This window comes from Zalophus californianus, chromosome 12 (genome assembly GCF_009762305.2).
Source record: "Zalophus californianus isolate mZalCal1 chromosome 12, mZalCal1.pri.v2, whole genome shotgun sequence".
In the NCBI taxonomy this organism is placed as follows: Eukaryota; Metazoa; Chordata; class Mammalia; order Carnivora; family Otariidae; genus Zalophus; species Zalophus californianus.
Window position 1 is genome coordinate 93,901,274 of NC_045606.1, and position 19,105 is coordinate 93,920,378.

Below are 19,105 nucleotides of genomic sequence, written 5' to 3' on the forward strand. Positions count from 1 at the left end.
TTTGCTTAGATGATCTGTCCATTTCAGTCAGGGGGGTGTTAAAGTCCCCCACTATTATTGTATTGTTGTCAATGTGTTTCTTTGCTTTTGTTATTAATTGCCTTATATAATTGGCTGCTCCCATTTAGGGGCATAGATATTTACAATTGTTAGATCTTCTTGTTGGATGGACCCTTTAATAGGATATAGTATCCTTCCTCATCTCTTATTACAGTCTTTGTTTTAAAATCTAATTTGTCTGATATAAGGATTGCCAGCCCAGCTTTCTTTTGGTGTCCATTAGCATGGTAAATGGTTTTCCACCCCCTTACTTTCAATCTGAGGGTGTCTTTGGGTCTAAAATGAGTCTCTTACAGACAGCATATTGATGGGTCTTGTTTTTTAATCCAATCTATAGCCTATGTCTTTTGATTGGGGCATTGAGCCCATTTACATTCAGGGTAAGTATTGAAAGGTATGAATTTAGTGCCATTGTATTGCCTGTAAGGTGACTGTTACTGTATATTGTCTGTGTTCCTTTCTGATCTCTGCTGCTTTTAGGCTCTCTGTTTGCTTAGAGGACCCCTTTCAATATTTCTTGGAGGGCTGGTTTCGTGTTTACAAATTCCTTTAGTTTTTGTGTGTCCTGGAAGGTTTTTATTTTCCTTCTATTTTCAATGACAGCCTAGCTGGATCTGGTGTTCTTGGCTGCATATTTTTCTCGTTTAGTGCTCTGAAGTTATCATGCCAGTCCTTTCTGGCCTGCCAGGTCTCTGTGGATAGGTCTGTTCCCAATCTAATGTTTCTACCATTGTAGGTTACATATCTCTTCTCCCGAGCTGCTTTCAGGATTTTCTCTTTGTCTCTGAGACTCGTAAGTTTTACTATTAGATGTCGGGGTGTTGACCTATTTTTATTGATTTTGGGAGGGGTTCTCTGTGCCTCCTGGATTTTGATGCCTGTTTCCTTCCCCACATTAGGGAAGTTCTCTGCTAGTATTTGCTCCAATATACCTTCTGCCCCTGTCTCTCTTCTTCTTCTTCTTCTGGGATCCCAATTATTCTAATGTTGTTTTGTCTTATCGTATCGCTTATCTCTCGAATTCTGCCTTCATGATCCTGTAGTTGTTTCTCTTTTTCTCAGCCTCTTTATTTTCCATCATGGGTCTTCTATATCGCTGATTCTCTCTTCTGCCTCATTTATCCTAGCAGTTAGTGCCCCCATTTTTTATTGTACCTCATTAATAGCCTTTTTGATTTTGACTTGGTTAGATTTTAGTTCTTTTATTTCTCCAGAAAGGGTTTCTCTAAGAACTTCCACGCTTTTTTCAAGCCCAGCTAGTATCTTTAAAGTCATGATTCTGAAATCTAGGTCCGACATCATACTAATGTCCATACTGAGTAGGTCCCTGGCAGATGGTACTACCTCTTGTTCTTTTTGATGAGGTTATTTTTATCGTCTTGTCATATTGTCCAGAGGAGAATAGATGAATGAGAGAACAAAATGCTAACAGGTTAACAACGTCCCCAGCAAATATACTTTATACAAATCAGAAAAGACCTGAAACCAGGGGAAAAGAAAGGGAAAGAAAGAAAAAAGAAAGAGAAAAAAAAAGAAAGAAAAAGTAAAAGATAAAAACAAACAAAAACAGAACAAAACAAACAAAAACAGTATATGATCAAATATGATCAGGCTAGTGCATAGGTCAGTGCCACACACTAGATTTTGGGCATTTTTTGGTCTGTTAGAAAAAAGTGCCTCCTACAGTTTTAAAGGAAGAAAGACATATATGTACAAAATAAGGGTTGATACAATGAAGGGATGGCAGATGACTGTAAAGATGAAAATTATAAAAGATTTTATATAAGGAATTGATAAGAGAAGAAGTTGTTTGAAAAAAGAAAGAAGATGATTTAAACAAAAGATAGAAAAGTAAAAAAAAGGAGAGAATGTGATCAGGCAGGAGACTAGAACAAAGCCATACACTAGTGATTTAGGGTATACTTTGATCTGTTAGAAGAAACTGTATCTCAAAATTTTAAAGAGAGAACAACTTATATATATATATATATATATATATATATATATATATATATATATATATGCCAAAAATAAGGGTATCTACTATGAAGGTATAAAATATGACTCTCAAAATGAAAAATAAAAAATGTTTTTTTAAAAAAGGGATTGATAAGATGTTGGTTGAAAAGGGAAAAAGAAAAATTAAAAAAAACAGTTAAAAAATTAACTTTGAAAAACTAATGAATCATGGTAAAAAAGCCATGGATTCTATGTGCAGTATTCCCCTAGTGCTGGAGTTCTCTCGTTCTCCTTGATCGGTAAACTTGGTCTTGGCTTGCTGGCTGTTCGTGCTGATCTTCTGGGGGAGGGGCCTATTGCCGTGGTTCCCAAATGTCTTTGCCGGAGGCGGAATTGCCCCGCCCTTGTCGTCGGGCTAAGCAATCTGCTCGGGTTTGCTCTCGGGAGCTTTTGTTCCCTGAAAGCTCTCGGTACAGCTTTGGAGGACCAGGGTGAAAATGGTGGCCTCCCAATCTCCGCCCAGAGGAGCTGAGAACTCACGGCCCCACTCCTCAGTGCGCCCCCAGAGAAAAGCAGTCACTCCCGTCTCCCCGGTCTCCGGCCGGACTCCGTGCTCACCCGGCCTGTGACCGAGCGTTTCTATGTCTGGTACCCGACCCCGTGTGGAGTCTCCAAACCCAGCAGATCCCCGAGATGCGTTCCCGCGCCTCTCCTTCCGGGGGAGGAAGGGGAGTCTCCCCGGCTCTGCCGCTTGTTGGGTCCCTGCTGGAGGAGCAGTGGCCCGACTGGGCCGCGGATCACGGTTTATGGCCACCCTGAGCTGAGAGCCCGCGCCTTGGCTCCGTCTCTCCAACCAGCTTCCCTGCTCTGATACCTGGGAGCTCTGCTGCACTCAGGCACCCCCGGTCTTTCTGTGACCCCGAGGGTCCTGAGACCACTGTCCCGCGAGGGCCCACCCCCCGCTTGGCCACTGGAGCGACGTCCCTCCGCGGAGCCGACTTCTAAAAGTTCCGATTTTGTGCTCCGCGGCTCTAGCACTTGCCAGAAGTGGCAGAGGCCCCCTCCCCCGCCGTCTATCCTCCCGAATATCGCCTCAGATTCATTTCTCCGCACGTCCTACCTTCCAGTAAGTGGTCGCTTTTCTGTTCAGAGAGTTGTTGCTACTCTCTTCTTTGATCTCCTGTTGAGTTCGTAGGTGTTCAGAATGGTTTGATCCCTATTCAGTGGAATTCCTGAGACCAGACGAAATCCAGGTCTCCTACTCCTGCACCATCTTGGTCTGACCCCCAAAATAATCATTTTTTAAAGCTTTTATTTATTTATTTGTCAGAGAGAGAGAGCACAAGCAGGGGGAGTGGCAAAGGGAGAGGGAGAAGCCAGCTCCCCATTGAGCAGGGAGTGTGGATGGGGCTTGATCCCAGGACCTCGGAATCACAACCTGAGCTGAAGGCAGATGCTTAACTGACTGAGTCACCCAGGCACCCCAAATAATAATCATTGAAAAAATCCATAATCAAACCACTCTGAGAAGCCACATGTGGTCTATTTTTACCTTATAGACAGTGTGAATTTGTTTATGTCACCCTCTGTCCCATTTCTATCTTAATTTTTTCCCATTTCCTTTCTTTTCTTTTCTTACATTTTAGAAATGCATTTCTTTATGCCATATTGTTAGTCATTTCCATGACTGTTCCTCATGAGAAAGTCTAAATTGGTTGGCCCGACATCTAGCTTACTCATGGTATGAATATTGTGTCCCTCCCGTGTGTTTCTGTCAGTGTTCTTGGCACAATGAACTTGTGGTTTTTATGAATCTACCATGTATTGCTGCTTTCTCTGCTCTCCTGTTCCCCTACCTAACCCCTGCCGGTGCACTAGGAATGGGCTTACCTTTCACCTACCTGGAAGTGCTCCCCGCCCTGCTTGCAGCCTTCTAGACTGCATGCCATGGCTTGCGTGTGCGTTCCTTTAGCCCCTGGGCACTCTCTGCGTGAGCACTCCTCTCATACTGAAATTGCATGTACTACTAGACTGTAACGAAAGTTTGCTAAAGGCAAGAACTGTGTCTTATTTATCTATATCATTAGTTTCTTGTCGGGGAGATAATAAATGCATTTTGGATAGCTATATAAATGTGAGAATAAAAGAAGAATAAGTGACTGCATGTAAATAGGACCTATCTTAAAATCTTCTTGGAATAAAATTGGTTATAAATACATAGACAGAACTTTCTTTCCTTCATTTCATATCATGTCACTCTGTGCCATTGTTACAGGATGTCTGCAGCCAGCAACATAAGTGCTGCTGGAAACCGGCACCCGATACTAATGTCCCTTGGTGCTTCTTCCCCAGGAACTGGGGCTATGAAGTCCCCAGTGGCAAGAATCATACAAGGACAGGTGAGCATTATCCTGATGAGCACCCAGGGAATCACTCTTTACGACTCAGATAAGCTAACTGCAAAATAAAATCTAAAAGCTTCCTTCCCCTTCCCCCATTTTCCTCCCACCACCTCTAGGGTTTACAGCCCAGTTGAAAAAGTTGCCGTTCCCATCTCTGTTTGGATACGATGTCAAGAATGCCCTCTTCACAGCTGAATATCAGACATCCAATCGTTTTCATTTTAAGGTTGGTTTGGTAGTTACCACTGAATACATCTCTGGGGAAAGCAGTGCCCCCACACTGGATTCGGATCATTCACTTTTAAGGCACTGCATAGAGGTGTGGAGGCAGAAGGTGCCTCTCTGTTCCTCTCTGCAGGAATCTCCCAAGGGGATGTGTGGGCTGTGTTGTGTTTTGGGGCATACACGTGATTGGGTGATTTTTTTCCTCACAACTCAGGAAACACAGGATTAAGAATTAGAAGCTATTTTCTTTGGGGGCTGAGAGTGAAGCTTCTTTGTAGCTCTACAAGGAAGTGGTTTCATCTGGAGTTGGTCTTTCTCTTTCTCTTCTGACAGATCAATGATAGTGAAAACAAACGCTATGAAGTCCCCTCTGAAATTATTAACCTGTCTAATAGGACTACTAGAACCTCCAATTTGAACTATCACATAGAGGTCATTGATAAGCCCTTCAGCATCAAGATAATGAGGACAAGCAACAGAAGAGTCTTGTGAGCTTTTCAACACCCTTTGTGTATCTTTGAATATACAGTCTCAATATCATTCAGTCTGCCTTACTGGGGGTGGACGATGAGATAAGTATGACCTGGGAAAATGTTTGGACCTTAGAAAATGTCAAAGTTTTTACTGTAAATCATTAACACTTGCTAACCTGTCATGACTGCAGAGCACAGCATGCTAAAATATAATGTGCTGGTGTGCTAAGTTAGAGAAATGCACTTGTAGTTAATGTCTTTCATGAGAGAGGAAATTTTATTATTTTGGATGACCATTCACTTTGGAACTCAACTTCACTGTTTATCATTCCAAATTTTAATGTCCCGAGAAACTTGCCGTGAAGAACCTAACAATGGCCTGAGCTTAAACATAAATTGTATGGGAGGAAGTACAGGGATTAATGTCGGTAAAACCTATTTTCAAGTTCTGGCACCAGCAAGTCACCGGTCGGCTTTGGGATGTTAGGCAAAGCATCTCACATCCACCTCAGTTCCCACACCTATAGAAAGGGAATCAGAATATCCACTGTCGCTCTGTGAATGGAGCTATATTCATGAAGCATCCAGAGCAGGTCCCGGCATGAAGCAGATGCCCAGCAAGTGTAAGGTCCCATCTGCTCTCTTCCCCCAGTCATCCAACTTGAGTTTCTGGTGTCATGTCTCCTCTAGAATGAAAGCATCAGAGACACCCTAGAAGGGTGTCTCCTCCTTCCAAGGTAGTACGAACGTGGATGAGAACACCCGAAAAAACTGTTCTCAAAGTGAACAGGGAGAGTAGCGGACAGGGTCCTGGCAGAGAGAGCTGTTTGGTGACTCTCACTCTTACCCCACGGCCCAGACTGGACACGAGCATCGGGCCCCTGCAGTTTGCCCAGCAGTACCTGCAGCTGTCCTTCCGACTTCCCAGCACTGCTGTGTACGGGCTGGGGGAGCACGTGCACCAGCAGTACCGCCACAACATGAGCTGGAAGACCTGGCCCATCTTCACGCGCGATGCCGCCCCCACCAAGGTGAGTTTCCCTCCCCCCTACCTAGGGCTCACGGTAAGGAAACCCTTCTCTCCTTTAGGGAAGTGACCTAGAGTCAAGCAACCTACAGATTTATAGCCATATCTTATTTTGCCCAAGTTAGATCCATCTGTGCTGGAGGATACTTGTTCTTGAGGTTTATCAACTCACAGTAATATATCCACTTTTTTGGTTTTGTTTTATTATTTTTTTTATTGAGGTATTGCTGACATACATTATATTAGTTTCAGGTGTACAACATCATGATTCTATACTTGTCTGTATTGTGAAACAATCACCACAATAAGTCAAATTAACATTTGTCACCACACTAGGTACAGGATTATTTTTTTCCTTGTGATGAGAACTTTTTTTTAAATTCAGTTAATTAACATATTATTAGTTTCAGAGGTAACGGTCAGTGATTCGTCAGTAACATATCAATTTTTTTTTAATTTTTTTATTGTTATGTTAATCACCATATATTACATCATTAGTTTTTGGTGCAGTGTTCCATGATTCATTGTTTGTTCATAACACCCAGTGCTCCATGCAGAACGTGCCCTCCTCAATACCCATCACCAGGCTAACCCATCCCCCTACCCCCCTCCCCTCTAGAACCCTCAGTTTGTTTTTCAGAGTCCATCATCTCTCATGGTTCGTCTCCCCCTCTGACATACTCCCCTTTTCTTCCTCTCCTGTTATCTTCTTCTTTTTCTTTTTTCTTAAAATATGTTGCGTTATTTGTTTCAGAAGTACAGAACTGTGATTCAACAGTCTTGCACAATTCACAGCGCTCACCGTAGCACATACCCTCCCCAATGTCTATCACCCAGCCACCCCATCCCTCCCACCCCCAACCACTCCAGTAACACTCAGTTTCTTTCCTGAGATTAAGAATTCCTCATATCAGTGAGGTCATGTGATACATGTCTTTCTCTGATTGACTTATTTCACTCAGCATAACACCCTCCAGTTCCATCCACGTCGTTGCAAATGGCAAGATCTCATTCCTTTTGATGGCTGCATAATATTCCATTGTGTATATATACCACATCTTCTTTATCCATTCATCTGTCGATGGGCATCTTGGCTCTTTCCACAGTTTGGCTATGGTGGACATTGCTGCTATAAACATTGGGGTACACGTACCCCTTCGGGTCCCTACATTTGTATCTTTGTGGTAAATACCCAGTAGTGCAATTGCTGGATCAAACGGTAGCTCTAATTTCAACTGTTTGAGGAACCTCCATACTGTTTTCCAGAGGGGTTGCACCAGCTTGCATTCCCACCAACAGTGTAGGAGGGTTCCCCTTTCTCCACATCCCCGCCAACATCTGTCATTCCCTGACTTGTTAATTTTAGCCATTCTGACGGGTGTGAGGTGGTATCTCATGGAGGTTTTGATTTGGATTTCCCTGATGCCGAGCGATGTTGAGCACTTTTTCATGTGCCTGTTGGCCATTTGGATGTCTTCTTTGGAGAAATGTCTGTTCATGTCTTCTGCCCATTTCTTGATTGGATTATTTGTTCTTTGGGTGTTGAGTTTGATAAGTTCTTTATAGATTTTGGATACTAGCCCTTTATCTGATATGTCATTTGCAAATATTTTCTCCCATTCTGTCGGTTGTCTTTTGGTTTTGTGGACTGTTTCTTTTGCTGTGCAGAAGCTTTTTATCTTGATGAAATCCCAATAGTTCATTTTTGCCCTGGCTTCCCGTGCCTTTGGCGATGTTTCTAGGAAGAAGTTGCTGCGGCTAAGGTCGAAAAGGTTGCTACCTGTGTTCTCCTTTAGGATTTGAATGGACTCCTGTCTCACGTGTAGGTCTTTCAACCATTTGGAGTCTATTTTTGTGTGTGGTGTAAGGAAATGGTCCAGTTTCATTCTTCTGCATGTGGCTGTCCAATTTTCCCAACACCATTTGTTGAAGAGACTGTCTCTTTTCCATTGGACATTCTTTCCTGCTTTGTCAAAGATAAGTTGACCATAGAGTTGAGGGTCCATTTCTGGGCTCTCGATTCTGTTCCATTGATCGATCTGTCTGTTTTTGTGCCAGTACCATACTGTCTTGATGATGACAGCTTTGTAATAGAGCTGGAAGTCCGGAATTGTGATGCCGCCAGCTTTGCTTTTCTTTTTCAGTATTCCTCTGGCTATTCTGGGTCTCTTCTGGTTCCATACAAATTTTAGGATTATTTGTTCCATTTCTTTGAAAAAAGTGGATGGTATTTTGATGGGGATTGCATTGAATGTGTAGATTGCTCTAGGTAGCATTGACATCTTCACAATGTTGATTCTCCCAATCCATGAGCATGGAACGTTTTTCCATTTCTTTGTGTCTTCTTCAATTTCTTTCATGAGTATTTTATAGTTTTCTGAGTACAGATCCTTTGCCTCTTTGGTTAGATTGATTCCTAGGTATCTAATGGTTTTGGGTGCAATTGTAAATGGGATCGACTCCTTGATTTGTCTCTCTTCTGTCTTGTTGTTGGTGTATAGGAATGCCACTGATTTCTGTGCATTGATTTTATATCCTGCTACTTTACTGAATTCCTGTATGAGTTCTAGCAGTTTTGGGGTGGAGTCTTTTGGGTTTTCCACATACAGTATCATATCATCTGCAAAGAGTGAGAGTTTGACTTCCTCTTTGCCGATTTGGATGCCTTTGATTTCTTTTTGTTGTCTGATTGCTGTGGCTAGGACTTCTAATACTATGTTGAATAGCAGTGGTGAGAGTGGACATCCCTGCCGCGTTCCTGACCTTAGGGGAAAAGCTCTCAGCCTTTCCCCATTGAGAATGATATTCGCTGTAGGTTTTTCATAGATGGCTTTTATGATATTGAGGTATGTACCCTCTATCCCTATACTCTGAAGAGTTTTGATCAAGAAAGGATGCTGTACTTTGTCAAATGCTTTTTCTGCATCTATTGAGAGGATCATATGATTCTTGTTCTTTCTTTTGTTAATGTATTGTATCACGTTGATTGATTTGCGGATGTTGAACCAGCCTTGCAGCCCAGGGATAAACCCCACTTGGTCGTGGTGAATAATCCTTTTAATGTACTGTTGGATCCTATTGGCTAGTATTTTGGTGAGAATTTTTGCATCCATGTTCATCAAGGATATTGGTCTGTAATTCTCTTTTTTGATGGGGTCTTTGTCTGGATTTGGGATCAAGGTAATGCTGGCCTCATAAAATGAGTTTGGAAGTTTCCCTTCCATTTCTATTTTTTGGAACAGTTTCAGGAGAATAGGTATTAATTCTTCTTGAAATGTCTGATAGAATTCCCCTGGGAAGCCATCTGGCCCTGGGCTTTTGTTTCTTGGGAGATTTTTGATGACTGTTTCAATTTCCTTAGTGGTTATAGGTCTGTTCAGGTTTTCTATTTCTTCCTGGTTCAATTTTGGTAGTTGATACATCTCTAGGAATGCACCCATTTCTTCCAGGTTATCTAATTTGCTGGCATAGAGTTGCTCATAATATGTTCTTATAATTGTTTGTATTTCTTTGGTGTTGGTTGTGATCTCTCCTCTGTCATTCATGATTTTGTTGATTTGGGTCATTTCTCTTTTCTTTTGGATCAGTCTGGCCAGGGGTTTATCAATCTTGTTAATTCTTTCAAAGAACCAGCTCCTAGTTTCGTTGATCTGTTCTACTGTTCTTTTGGTTTCTAGTTCATTGATTTCTGCTCTGATCTTTATGATTTCTCTTCTCCTGCTGGGTTTAGGCTTTATTTGCTGTTCTTTCTCCAGCTCCTTTAGGTGTAGGGTTAGGTTGTGTATTGGAGACCTTTCTTGTTTCTTGAGAAAGGCTTGTATTGCTATATACTTTCCTCTCAGGACTGCCTTTGCTGTATCCCAAAGATTTTGAACAGTTGTGTTTTCATTTTCATTGGTTTCCATGAATTTTTTTAATTCTTCTTTAATTTCTTGGTTGACCCATTCATTCTTTAGTAGGATGCTCTTTAGCCTCCATGTATTTGAGTTCTTTCCGACTTTCCTCTTGTGGTTGAGTTCTAGTTTCAAAGCATTGTGGTCTGAAAATATGCAGGGAATGATCCCAATCTTTTGGTACCGATTGAGACCTGATTTGTGACCTAGGATGTGATCAATTCTGGAGAATGTTCCATGGGCACTAGAGAAGAATGTGTATTCCTTTGCTTTGGGATGGAATGTTCTGAATATGTCTGTGAAGTCCATTTGGTCCAGTGTGTCATTTAAAGTCTTTATTTCCTTGTTGATCTTTTGCTTAGATGATCTGTCCATTTCAGTCAGAGGGGTGTTAAAGTCCCCCACTATTATTGTATTGTTGTCAATGTGTTTCTTTGCTTTTGTTATTAATTGCCTTATATAATTGGCTGCTCCCATGTTCGGGCATAGATATTTACAATTGTTAGATCTTCTTGTTGGATAGACCCTTTAAGTAGGATATAGTGTCCTTCCTCATCTCTTATTACAGTCTTTGTTTTAAAATCTAGTTTGTCTGATATAAGGATTGCCACCCCAGCTTTCTTTTGGTGTCCATTAGCATGGTAAATGGTTTTCCACCCCCTCACTTTCAATGTGGGGGTGTCTTTGGGTCTAAAATGAGTCTCTTGCAGACAGCATATTGATGGGTCTTGTTTTTTAATCCAATCTGATAGCCTGTGTCTTTTGATTGGGGCATTTAGCCCATTTACATTCAGGGTAACTATTGAAAGGTATGAATTTAGTGCCATTGTATTACCTGTAAGGTGACTGTTAACTGTCTGTTGCCTGTGTTCGTTTCTGCTCTTTGCTGCTTTTAGGTTCTCTCTTTGCTTAGAGGACCCCTCTCAATATTTTTTGGAGGGCTGGTTTCGTGTTTGCAAATTCCTTTAGTTTTTGTTTGTTCTGGAAGCTTTTTATCTCTCCTTCTATTTTCAATGATAGCCTAGCTGGATATAGTATTCTTGGCTGCATATTTTTCTCGTTTAGTGCTCTGAAGATATCTTGCCAGTCCTTTCTGGCCTGCCAGGTCTCTGTGGATAGGTCTGTTGCCAATCTAATGTTTCTACCATTGTAGGTTACATATCTCTTCTCCCAAGCTGCTTTCAGGATTTTCTCTTTGTCTCTGAGACTCGTAAGTTTTACTATTAGATGTCGGGGTGTTGACCTATTATTATTGATTTTGAGAGGGGTTCTCTGTGCCTCCTGGATTTTAATGCCTGTTTCCTTCCTCACATTAGGGAAGTTCTCTGCTATAATTTGTTCCAATATACCTTCTGCCCCTCTCTCTCTCTCTTCTTCTTCTGGGATCCCAATTATTCTAATGTTGTTTCGTCTTATCATATCACTTATCTCTCGAATTCTGCCCTCGTGATCCTGTAGTTGTTTCTCTCTCTTTTTCTCAGCCTCTTTATTTTCCATCATTTGGTCTTCTATATCGCTGATTCTCTCTTCTGCCTCATTTATCCTAGCATTTAGTGCCCCCATTTTTGATTGCACCTCATCAATAGCCTTTTTGATTTCGATTTGGTTAGATTTTAGTTCTTTTATTTCTCCAGAAAGGGTTTCTCTAATAACTTCCACGCTTTTTTCAAGCCCAGCTAGTATCTTTAAAGTCATGATTCTGAACTCTAGGTCCGACATCGTACTAATGTCCGTATTGAGTAGGTCCCTGGCTGACGGTACTACCTCTTGTTCTTTTGCTGAGGTGATTTCTTTCGTCTTGTCATTTTGTCCAGAGGAGAATAGATGAATGAGAGAACAAAATGCTAACAGGTTTACAACGTCCCCAGCTAATATACTGTATACAAATCAGAAAAGACCTGAAACCAGGGGAAAAGAAAGGGAAAGAAAGAAAAAAGAAAGAGAAAAAGAAAAAAAAAGATAAAAACAAAAACAAAACAATACAAAAAAGGCAGAATATGATCAAATATGATCAGGCTAGTGCATAGATCAGTGCCACACACTAGATTTTGGGCGTATTTTGGTCTGTTAGAAAAAAGTGCCTCCTAAAATTTTAAAGGAAGAAAGACATATATGTACAAAATAAGGGTTGATACAATGAAGGGATGGAAGATGACTGTAAAGATGAAAATTATAAAAGATTTTATAAAAGGACTTGGTAAGATAAGTTGTTTGAAAAAAGAAGGAAGATTTAAGAAAAAAAAAAAAGGAAAAAGGGAGAGAATGTGATCAGGCAGGAGACTAGAACAAAACCATACACTAGTGATTTAGGGTATATTTTGATCTGTTAGAAGAAACTGTACCTCAAAATTTTAAAGAGAGAACAACTTACATATATATGCCAGAAATAAGGGTAACTACTATGAAGGGATAAAATATGACTCTAAAAATGAAAAATAAATTTTTTTTTTTAAAAAGGGATTTATAAGATGTTGGTTGAAAAATGGAAAAAGAAAAATAAAAAAAAACAGTCAACAAAAATTAACTTTGATGAAATAATGAATCATGGTAAAAAAAAAAAAAAATAAAGCCATGAATCTATGTGCAGTATTCCCCTAGCGCTGGAGTTCTCCTATTCTCCTTGATCGATCAACTTGGTCTTGGCTTGCTGGCTGTTTGTGTTGATCTTCTGGGGGAGGGGCCTGTTGCTGTGGTTTCCAATTGTCTTTGCCGGAGGCGGAATTGCCCCGCCCTTGTCGGTCCGGGCTAAGGAAGCTGCTCCGGTTTGCTCTCAGGAGCTTTTGTTCCCTGCAAGCTCTCGGTACAGTTTGGAGGACCAGGGCAGAAATGGTGGCCTCCCAATCTCCACTCGGAGGAGCTGAGAACTCGGGGCCCCGCTCCTCAGTGTGCCCCCAGAGAAAAGCAGTCACTCCCGTGTCCCCGGTCTCCGGCCGCACTCCGTGCTCACCCGGCCTGTGACCGAGCGTTTCTATCTCTGGCACCCGACCCCGCGCGGAGTCTCCAAACCCAGCAGATCCCTGCAGTGCGTTCCTGCACCGCTCCTCCCCGGGAAGGAAGGGGAGTCTCCCTGGATCTGCTGCTTGTTGGGTCCCTGCTGGAGGAGCAGTGGCCCGACTGGGCCTCAGATCACAGTTTATGGCAACCCCGAGCTGAGAGCCCGCGCCTCGGCTCCGTCTCTGCAGCCGGCTTCCCTGCTCTGATTCCTGGGAGCTCTGGCGCATTCAGGCACCCCCGGTCTTCCTGTGACCCCGAGGGTCCTGAGACCACACTGTCCCAGGAGGATTCCACCCCCCGCTTAGCCACTGCAGCGACGTCCCTCAGCGGAGCCAACTTCTAAAAGGTCCGATTTTGTGCTCCGCGGCTCTAGCACTTGCCAGAAGCGGCCGGCGGAGGCCCCCTCCCCCGCCGTCCATCCTCCCGAATATCGCCTCGGATTCACTTCTCCGCACGCCCTACCTTCCAGTAAGTGGTCGCTTCTCTGTTCAGAGAGTTGTTGCTACTCTCCTGTTCGATCTCCTGTTGAGTTCGTAGGTGTTCAGAATGGTTTGATCCCTATTCAGCTGAATTCCTGAGACCAGACGAAATCTAGGTCTCCTACTCCTCCGCCATCTTGCTCCGCCTCCAGTAACATATCAATTTTTAAAAACATCCCACTTTGAAAGGAAAACATAATTTAATGACTGTATGATAGTCTAATATATATTAGAAAATCCTTCTGCAAAATATGTTTGTCTTTAATAATTGGGTAGTATCTAGGGGAGAGCTTCAGCAGGAGCTACCCCCAGTAGAACTCTGAAGACTAAAAAAAAATTCCTCTTTTGGCAGTTTTAGTATTATTCTAGGGCTCTGCTACTTGAAGTATGTTCTGGAGAAAGCAGTGTTGGCATCACTTGGGAGGTTGTTAGAAATGCAGGATCTCAAGTCAGAGCCCAGACCTATGGAACCATATCTGCATTTTAATAAGATCTACAAGTGAACCACACGCATATTCAAGTGGGCAAAGAGCTGGTCTAGAGCAGTGCCTCTCAACTTACCCGTAGTGAAGGATCAGTTCCTTTCTTTCTCTCTGTTATTTTTTTTTTTAATCCTGGGGAAATGAAATAAAATTACTCAAAGACATAAATTATAAGCTCAAATTTTAAATTGAACAGCTTTAAAATTACTCTTTTAGATTGCTATAAAGTTTCTAAACTCTTTCTCTTGTTTTTTGTACTTTCCTTGCTGATTTACAGCAAAGGATGGTGGGGAGGTACCAGTCCACGGACAATACTTTGAGTAGCATTGCTTTGTAGAGCAGGTCTTGAAGCCTCCAGTGTGCTGATGATGTTTCCCAAATCTGTGATGTATGTTGCAAGGGAAGGATGGGACTGAAGTTTTGCAATTCGTATTCCACAGGAGATGAACAAATCAAGTAGCACATTAACTGGCCCACCCACCAATGTCTGATGCAATGAAGGGGACACACTTACTGAACCAGAGTAAAGCAATAGCCAGCACATTCACTAGAGTGCTTGCTCAAGGCCCTTGACAAACATGGAACATAAGCATCATACTAAGCTTGGCTCTCTAGAGCTGAAAAAGCCTTAAGTTATGTAGTCACAGATTAGATAAAGGTCTTATCTATCTTCCTTCTTTCCTTCCTTCCTTTCTCCCCACTCCTTTCTTCCTGTCTTCTGACCCTCTCTTTCTCTCACTTTTTCACTCACAGTAATACACATTATCTCTTTTTATGTCAGGGCTCATCACAGCCCTGTGGCAGGTTCAGTATCTTTTTTTAAATTTTAAAGTTATTTACTATCTAAGTATTATATATTAATTATAGAAAAATTAGAAAATACAGCTAGGCGTAAAGAAGAAATACAAAATTTCTCATAATAACGTTATCTTCTGCTAACATTTTGTCATATGTCTTTGCAGGTATTTTCCAAATTTTAAAAAACAACTTGACTGGGATATAATTTATATACTATACAATTCATCTGTTTTAAATGTACAATTCAGTGATTGCTTAGCACATTACTGAGTTGTGCAGCTATTATCATAATCCAGTTTTAGAAGATTTTCAACTAGGATCCCTCATACTTTTATAGACATAATCCCCATTCCCACCCCGGTGCCCACCTTAGCCCTGGGCAATCACCATTCTGCTTTCTGTCTATATAGATTTGACTTTTCTGGGTACTTCATATAAATAGAATCATGCAATATTTGGTTTCTTTTGTAGCCGTTTCTTTCACTTAGTATCATATTTATGAGGTTTATTCCTGTTGTAGCATGGATCAGTTTTTCATTTCTTATTATTACTAATAGTATTCCATTGTATGTATTTTGTTTATCCATTTATCAGTTGATATTACCAATTCAATACCTTTTTGATATAATACTAAACCACGTCAGGTGTTGACCAAGTACATGTTGTATGTGGCGTTTGACTTTATTCTAGGGTAAATAAAAACATTTTCAACATGTACTACTATAATTTGTTATCATTTTTCTTGACAGGACATGATTAATCTGTATGGAGCTCATACATTCTTCCTGTGCCTTGAAGACACCAGCGGCTCCTCTTTTGGTGTTTTTCTGTTGAACAGTAATGCCATGGGTAGGAAACATCTTTTTATCTCAACAGGAATATGTTTGGGGATGTGGCTTTTATAAAACCAACTTTCATGGCGAGATCACTATTTAACAGAATGTGTATTTAACCTACAACGCTTCTATATGGGAACCCAAAAGTAGGGTGACCTGTTACAAATCTAGTTCATGCTGAAAGCTATTTCCATTGAAAACTTCTTTCGGGTTCTCTTTTGATGCAGTGTTTTCCATAATATTCTGTAGGTAATAAGATGCATTGACAGAGAGGTCCCAAAGATACCTGTAGATTTCAACATGTAAACCAGACTGTCTGTAGGCAACAAGGCTGTGTTCTGTGTTTCTCATAGCTCATTCCTTCCCTACTCCAGAATCTTCTCCCTCAAGCTTCTGGACTAACAGTGCTTTAATAAGAGCTTGTTTTTATTTTTATTTGTAAATTGTAATTAAACTCATCTAATAAAGGTTTTTAAAACTTTTCCGTTACTTTAAATCATTCACAAATTCCAGACATTTGTATTGTTATATAGCCAGATTAAAATAGAACTGGTTCTCAGGGGCGCCTGGGTGGCTCAGTCGTTAAGCGTCTGCCTTCGGCTCGGGTCATGATCCCGGGGTCCTGGGATCGAGCCCCGCGTCGGGCTCCCTGCTCCGCGGGAAGCCTGCTTCTCCCTCTCCCGCTCCCCCTGCTTGTGTTCCCTCTCTCACTGTCTCTCTCTGTCAAATAAATAAAATAAAATCTTGAAAAAAATAGAATTGGTTCTTAATTGAATTAAAATAAAAAATAAAATTATAATAAGAAAAAAATAGAATTGGTTCTGCTTTCTCTTAAAAAATCAATTCTTCCTTAGTGTTTTACTCATTTATTATTATAAATGTCAGCAATCTAAAGAAAAGAATGTTTTGTGTGGTTTTCATCTCTTGCAAAATGAGACTGAGATTGTTTTGGATAGCTCAGGTATTCATATTCTAGAGAAAAGTATATTTGCAACCACAAAATTCTAATTCTAATTCTAATCCTTTCAGAGGTCACCCTGCAGCCTGCTCCTGCCATCACTTACCGCACGATTGGGGGCATCCTTGACTTTTATGTATTCCTGGGAAATACTCCAGAACAAGTGATTCAGGAATACCTGGAGGTATGGGCTTTGCTTGAACAGAGTTATAAATGGAAATGGAAACAGTGTTTTCTGTATCAGACACGGTGCTCAAAACAGTAGTTTTTAAATGCTTAGACATGTCTATATTTATTTTTTCAGCTCATTGGACGACCATTGCTTCCTCCCTACTGGAGTCTTGGGTTCCAGCTTAGTCGCAGGAACTATGGTGGCATCAATGGATTGAAGGAGGTTGTGAACCGAAATCTTGTAGCTGGGATCCCTTATGTAAGTTGGAACTTCTCTTAACCTGTGTAAGGCACCATGTCCTATCTTTTAGTTTTTGCATCTAATTCAACGTATTAGGAAGAAATACAGAGAGAGATAGGTGGATAGATGATAGATACGTACATACATATGTAGACAAACAGGCACACCTAGTGTCAGAAATTTGCATATGCTAAATTACCCGTGTCGTCATGGAAACAGCAGTTTGTGGAGTTGGATGGATATGGTTTTGAATTTTAGCTTCACTTGTTCCTGGCTCTCTCAGTGTTGGGCTGGTTAATTAGCACCTCTGAGTCTTCGTTTCTCCCTTTATAAAATGAGAATGTAAGGCTTCCCTTGGTGGACTGGTAGTGAGGAATGCCTTACACCACGCACGAACAGCAGGCAGCCCATTGGATGAGCTCCATCAAAGTTAGCTGTCATGTTATGAAAGAAAGCAGCACGTGCGGTGATATGGTTAACAAGAGCTGATGATTGTAAAAATGACTCACAGTAAGTGAATTTCTCCTAGCGACCTTGAACCCTCCTTCCAGACCTAGCACACTCTAATTTTGAAAGTTCAGTGGCTGCCAAGTATTTATGATGTTCAATGTCCACTGGTAAATAGATAATTATTAAGTGTAGACTACTTGATTAAGTTCCTCCAGGAGATGTAGAATGCCTTTAATGAAGTTACCAAACAGTTTATTTGGGGCTAGATCTTTGGAACTGTGTCGCAAGCATATATTTGGTTGGCATGCGAAGGAAGAATGTGCAAGTGGAAAGGACTGTGGCCTGATCTCAGGACTTAACAATGCCCTCCCAGGGCAGCAAGGAGAGCAGGCAGGGAGATGAATTTTTCCTGTGAGAAAACATGCCTGCTGTGGTGTTTTGGTGTCTAGAGGAAACTGATCATGTGTTTCATTAAAATGCTCCCTATTCTGATACCTGCAAGCTCTCAATTCCAGGAGGAATCAGGCCACATCTTGCCACATGGTTATTATTTTATAAGGTGCTTTCACAACCATGGTTAAACGTCATTTATTGGTATTTTGTAAATGCGATAATGGAAACACACTGCATAGTTAATAACTTTTCTAAGGTCACTACAGCTAGCTAAATGGCAGGACCAGGATTCAAAAATAGCTCTTTTGACTCCATGTGGTATTGGTTAAATCTATGCCCGTACCTCTGATGCAAAGGGCTTTTCTGAGGTGTTGCTGATTCAGGAACAAATGAGCTTTCCCTCCACGGATTGGATCTTTCCCACCATGTGCAAGTGGAGGCACTGGGTATTGACTGACTGCCCAGTGTTAGAACAGATGTGCTGCATTGGCACCAGGCCACCAGCCACATTTTCCTGCAGGCCTGGAAGCTAGAACTTTCTACGACACATGAGGAACACTAACTATGCGAGGAACACATTCTTAGAAGATCTTCAGATGTCCTTGAAGTTGTGGCAGTTTGGGAAAAAAAAGCAGCTGGATTCAAAGGGCCTATCACAAAAGCTGCAGTCAGCCCCACCCACCCCTGCGTATGACCTTGGGAAATGTCACTCAAACCCTTCACGTTTCAACCTTCTCACTAAGAATAACACCTGCTCCTCACAGATTGGTATGCAAACACTAAAATAAACTATGTATGAGACTTTGGTGAATTAAAGCTCTGCCCCTTTGTTGTTTATCTTTGTGAGTTATTATTCTAGAAGTTTTATAGAGCAAGAAGACTGTTTTCTCCTCTTATGATATAGTCTACCTTAATGTTTAGGGTCCAAGTTAGCACATGGTTACAACATTACTAATATACTCACCCAAACAGACATTTAAAGAGCACCTGTTTTATGTCAAGCATCCAGGCTCTCAAGTTGCAGGGATGGGGACATCTGGGTGGCTCCGTTGGTTAAGCATCTGCCTTCGGCTCAGGTCATGATCCCAGAGTTCAAGGACCGAGTCTCGCATCAGGCTCCTTGCTCAGTGGGGAGCCTGTTTCTCCTGCTGCCTGCCGCTCTCCCTGCTTGTGCTCTCTCTCTCTCTCTCTCTCTGACAAATAAATAAATAAAATATTTAAAAACTAGTTGCAGGGATGAACAAGGCACAGTCCCTACCCTCAA

The 19,105-nt window shown here is 41.5% G+C and overlaps 1 protein-coding gene across 1 annotated transcript in view; it reads left to right on the forward strand.

The window, feature by feature from the left end:
- Positions 1–19,105, forward strand: part of MGAM2 (maltase-glucoamylase 2 (putative)) — a 102,928-nt gene that overhangs the window by 18,319 nt on the left and 65,504 nt on the right. Inside the window, exons 4-10 of the mRNA XM_035723415.1 lie at positions 4,295–4,418; positions 4,538–4,647; positions 4,980–5,134; positions 5,979–6,150; positions 15,542–15,641; positions 16,658–16,770; positions 16,891–17,016. Of these exons, the coding sequence (XP_035579308.1) occupies positions 4,295–4,418; positions 4,538–4,647; positions 4,980–5,134; positions 5,979–6,150; positions 15,542–15,641; positions 16,658–16,770; positions 16,891–17,016 (900 nt within the window). The remainder of the gene's footprint in view (positions 1–4,294; positions 4,419–4,537; positions 4,648–4,979; positions 5,135–5,978; positions 6,151–15,541; positions 15,642–16,657; positions 16,771–16,890; positions 17,017–19,105) is intronic.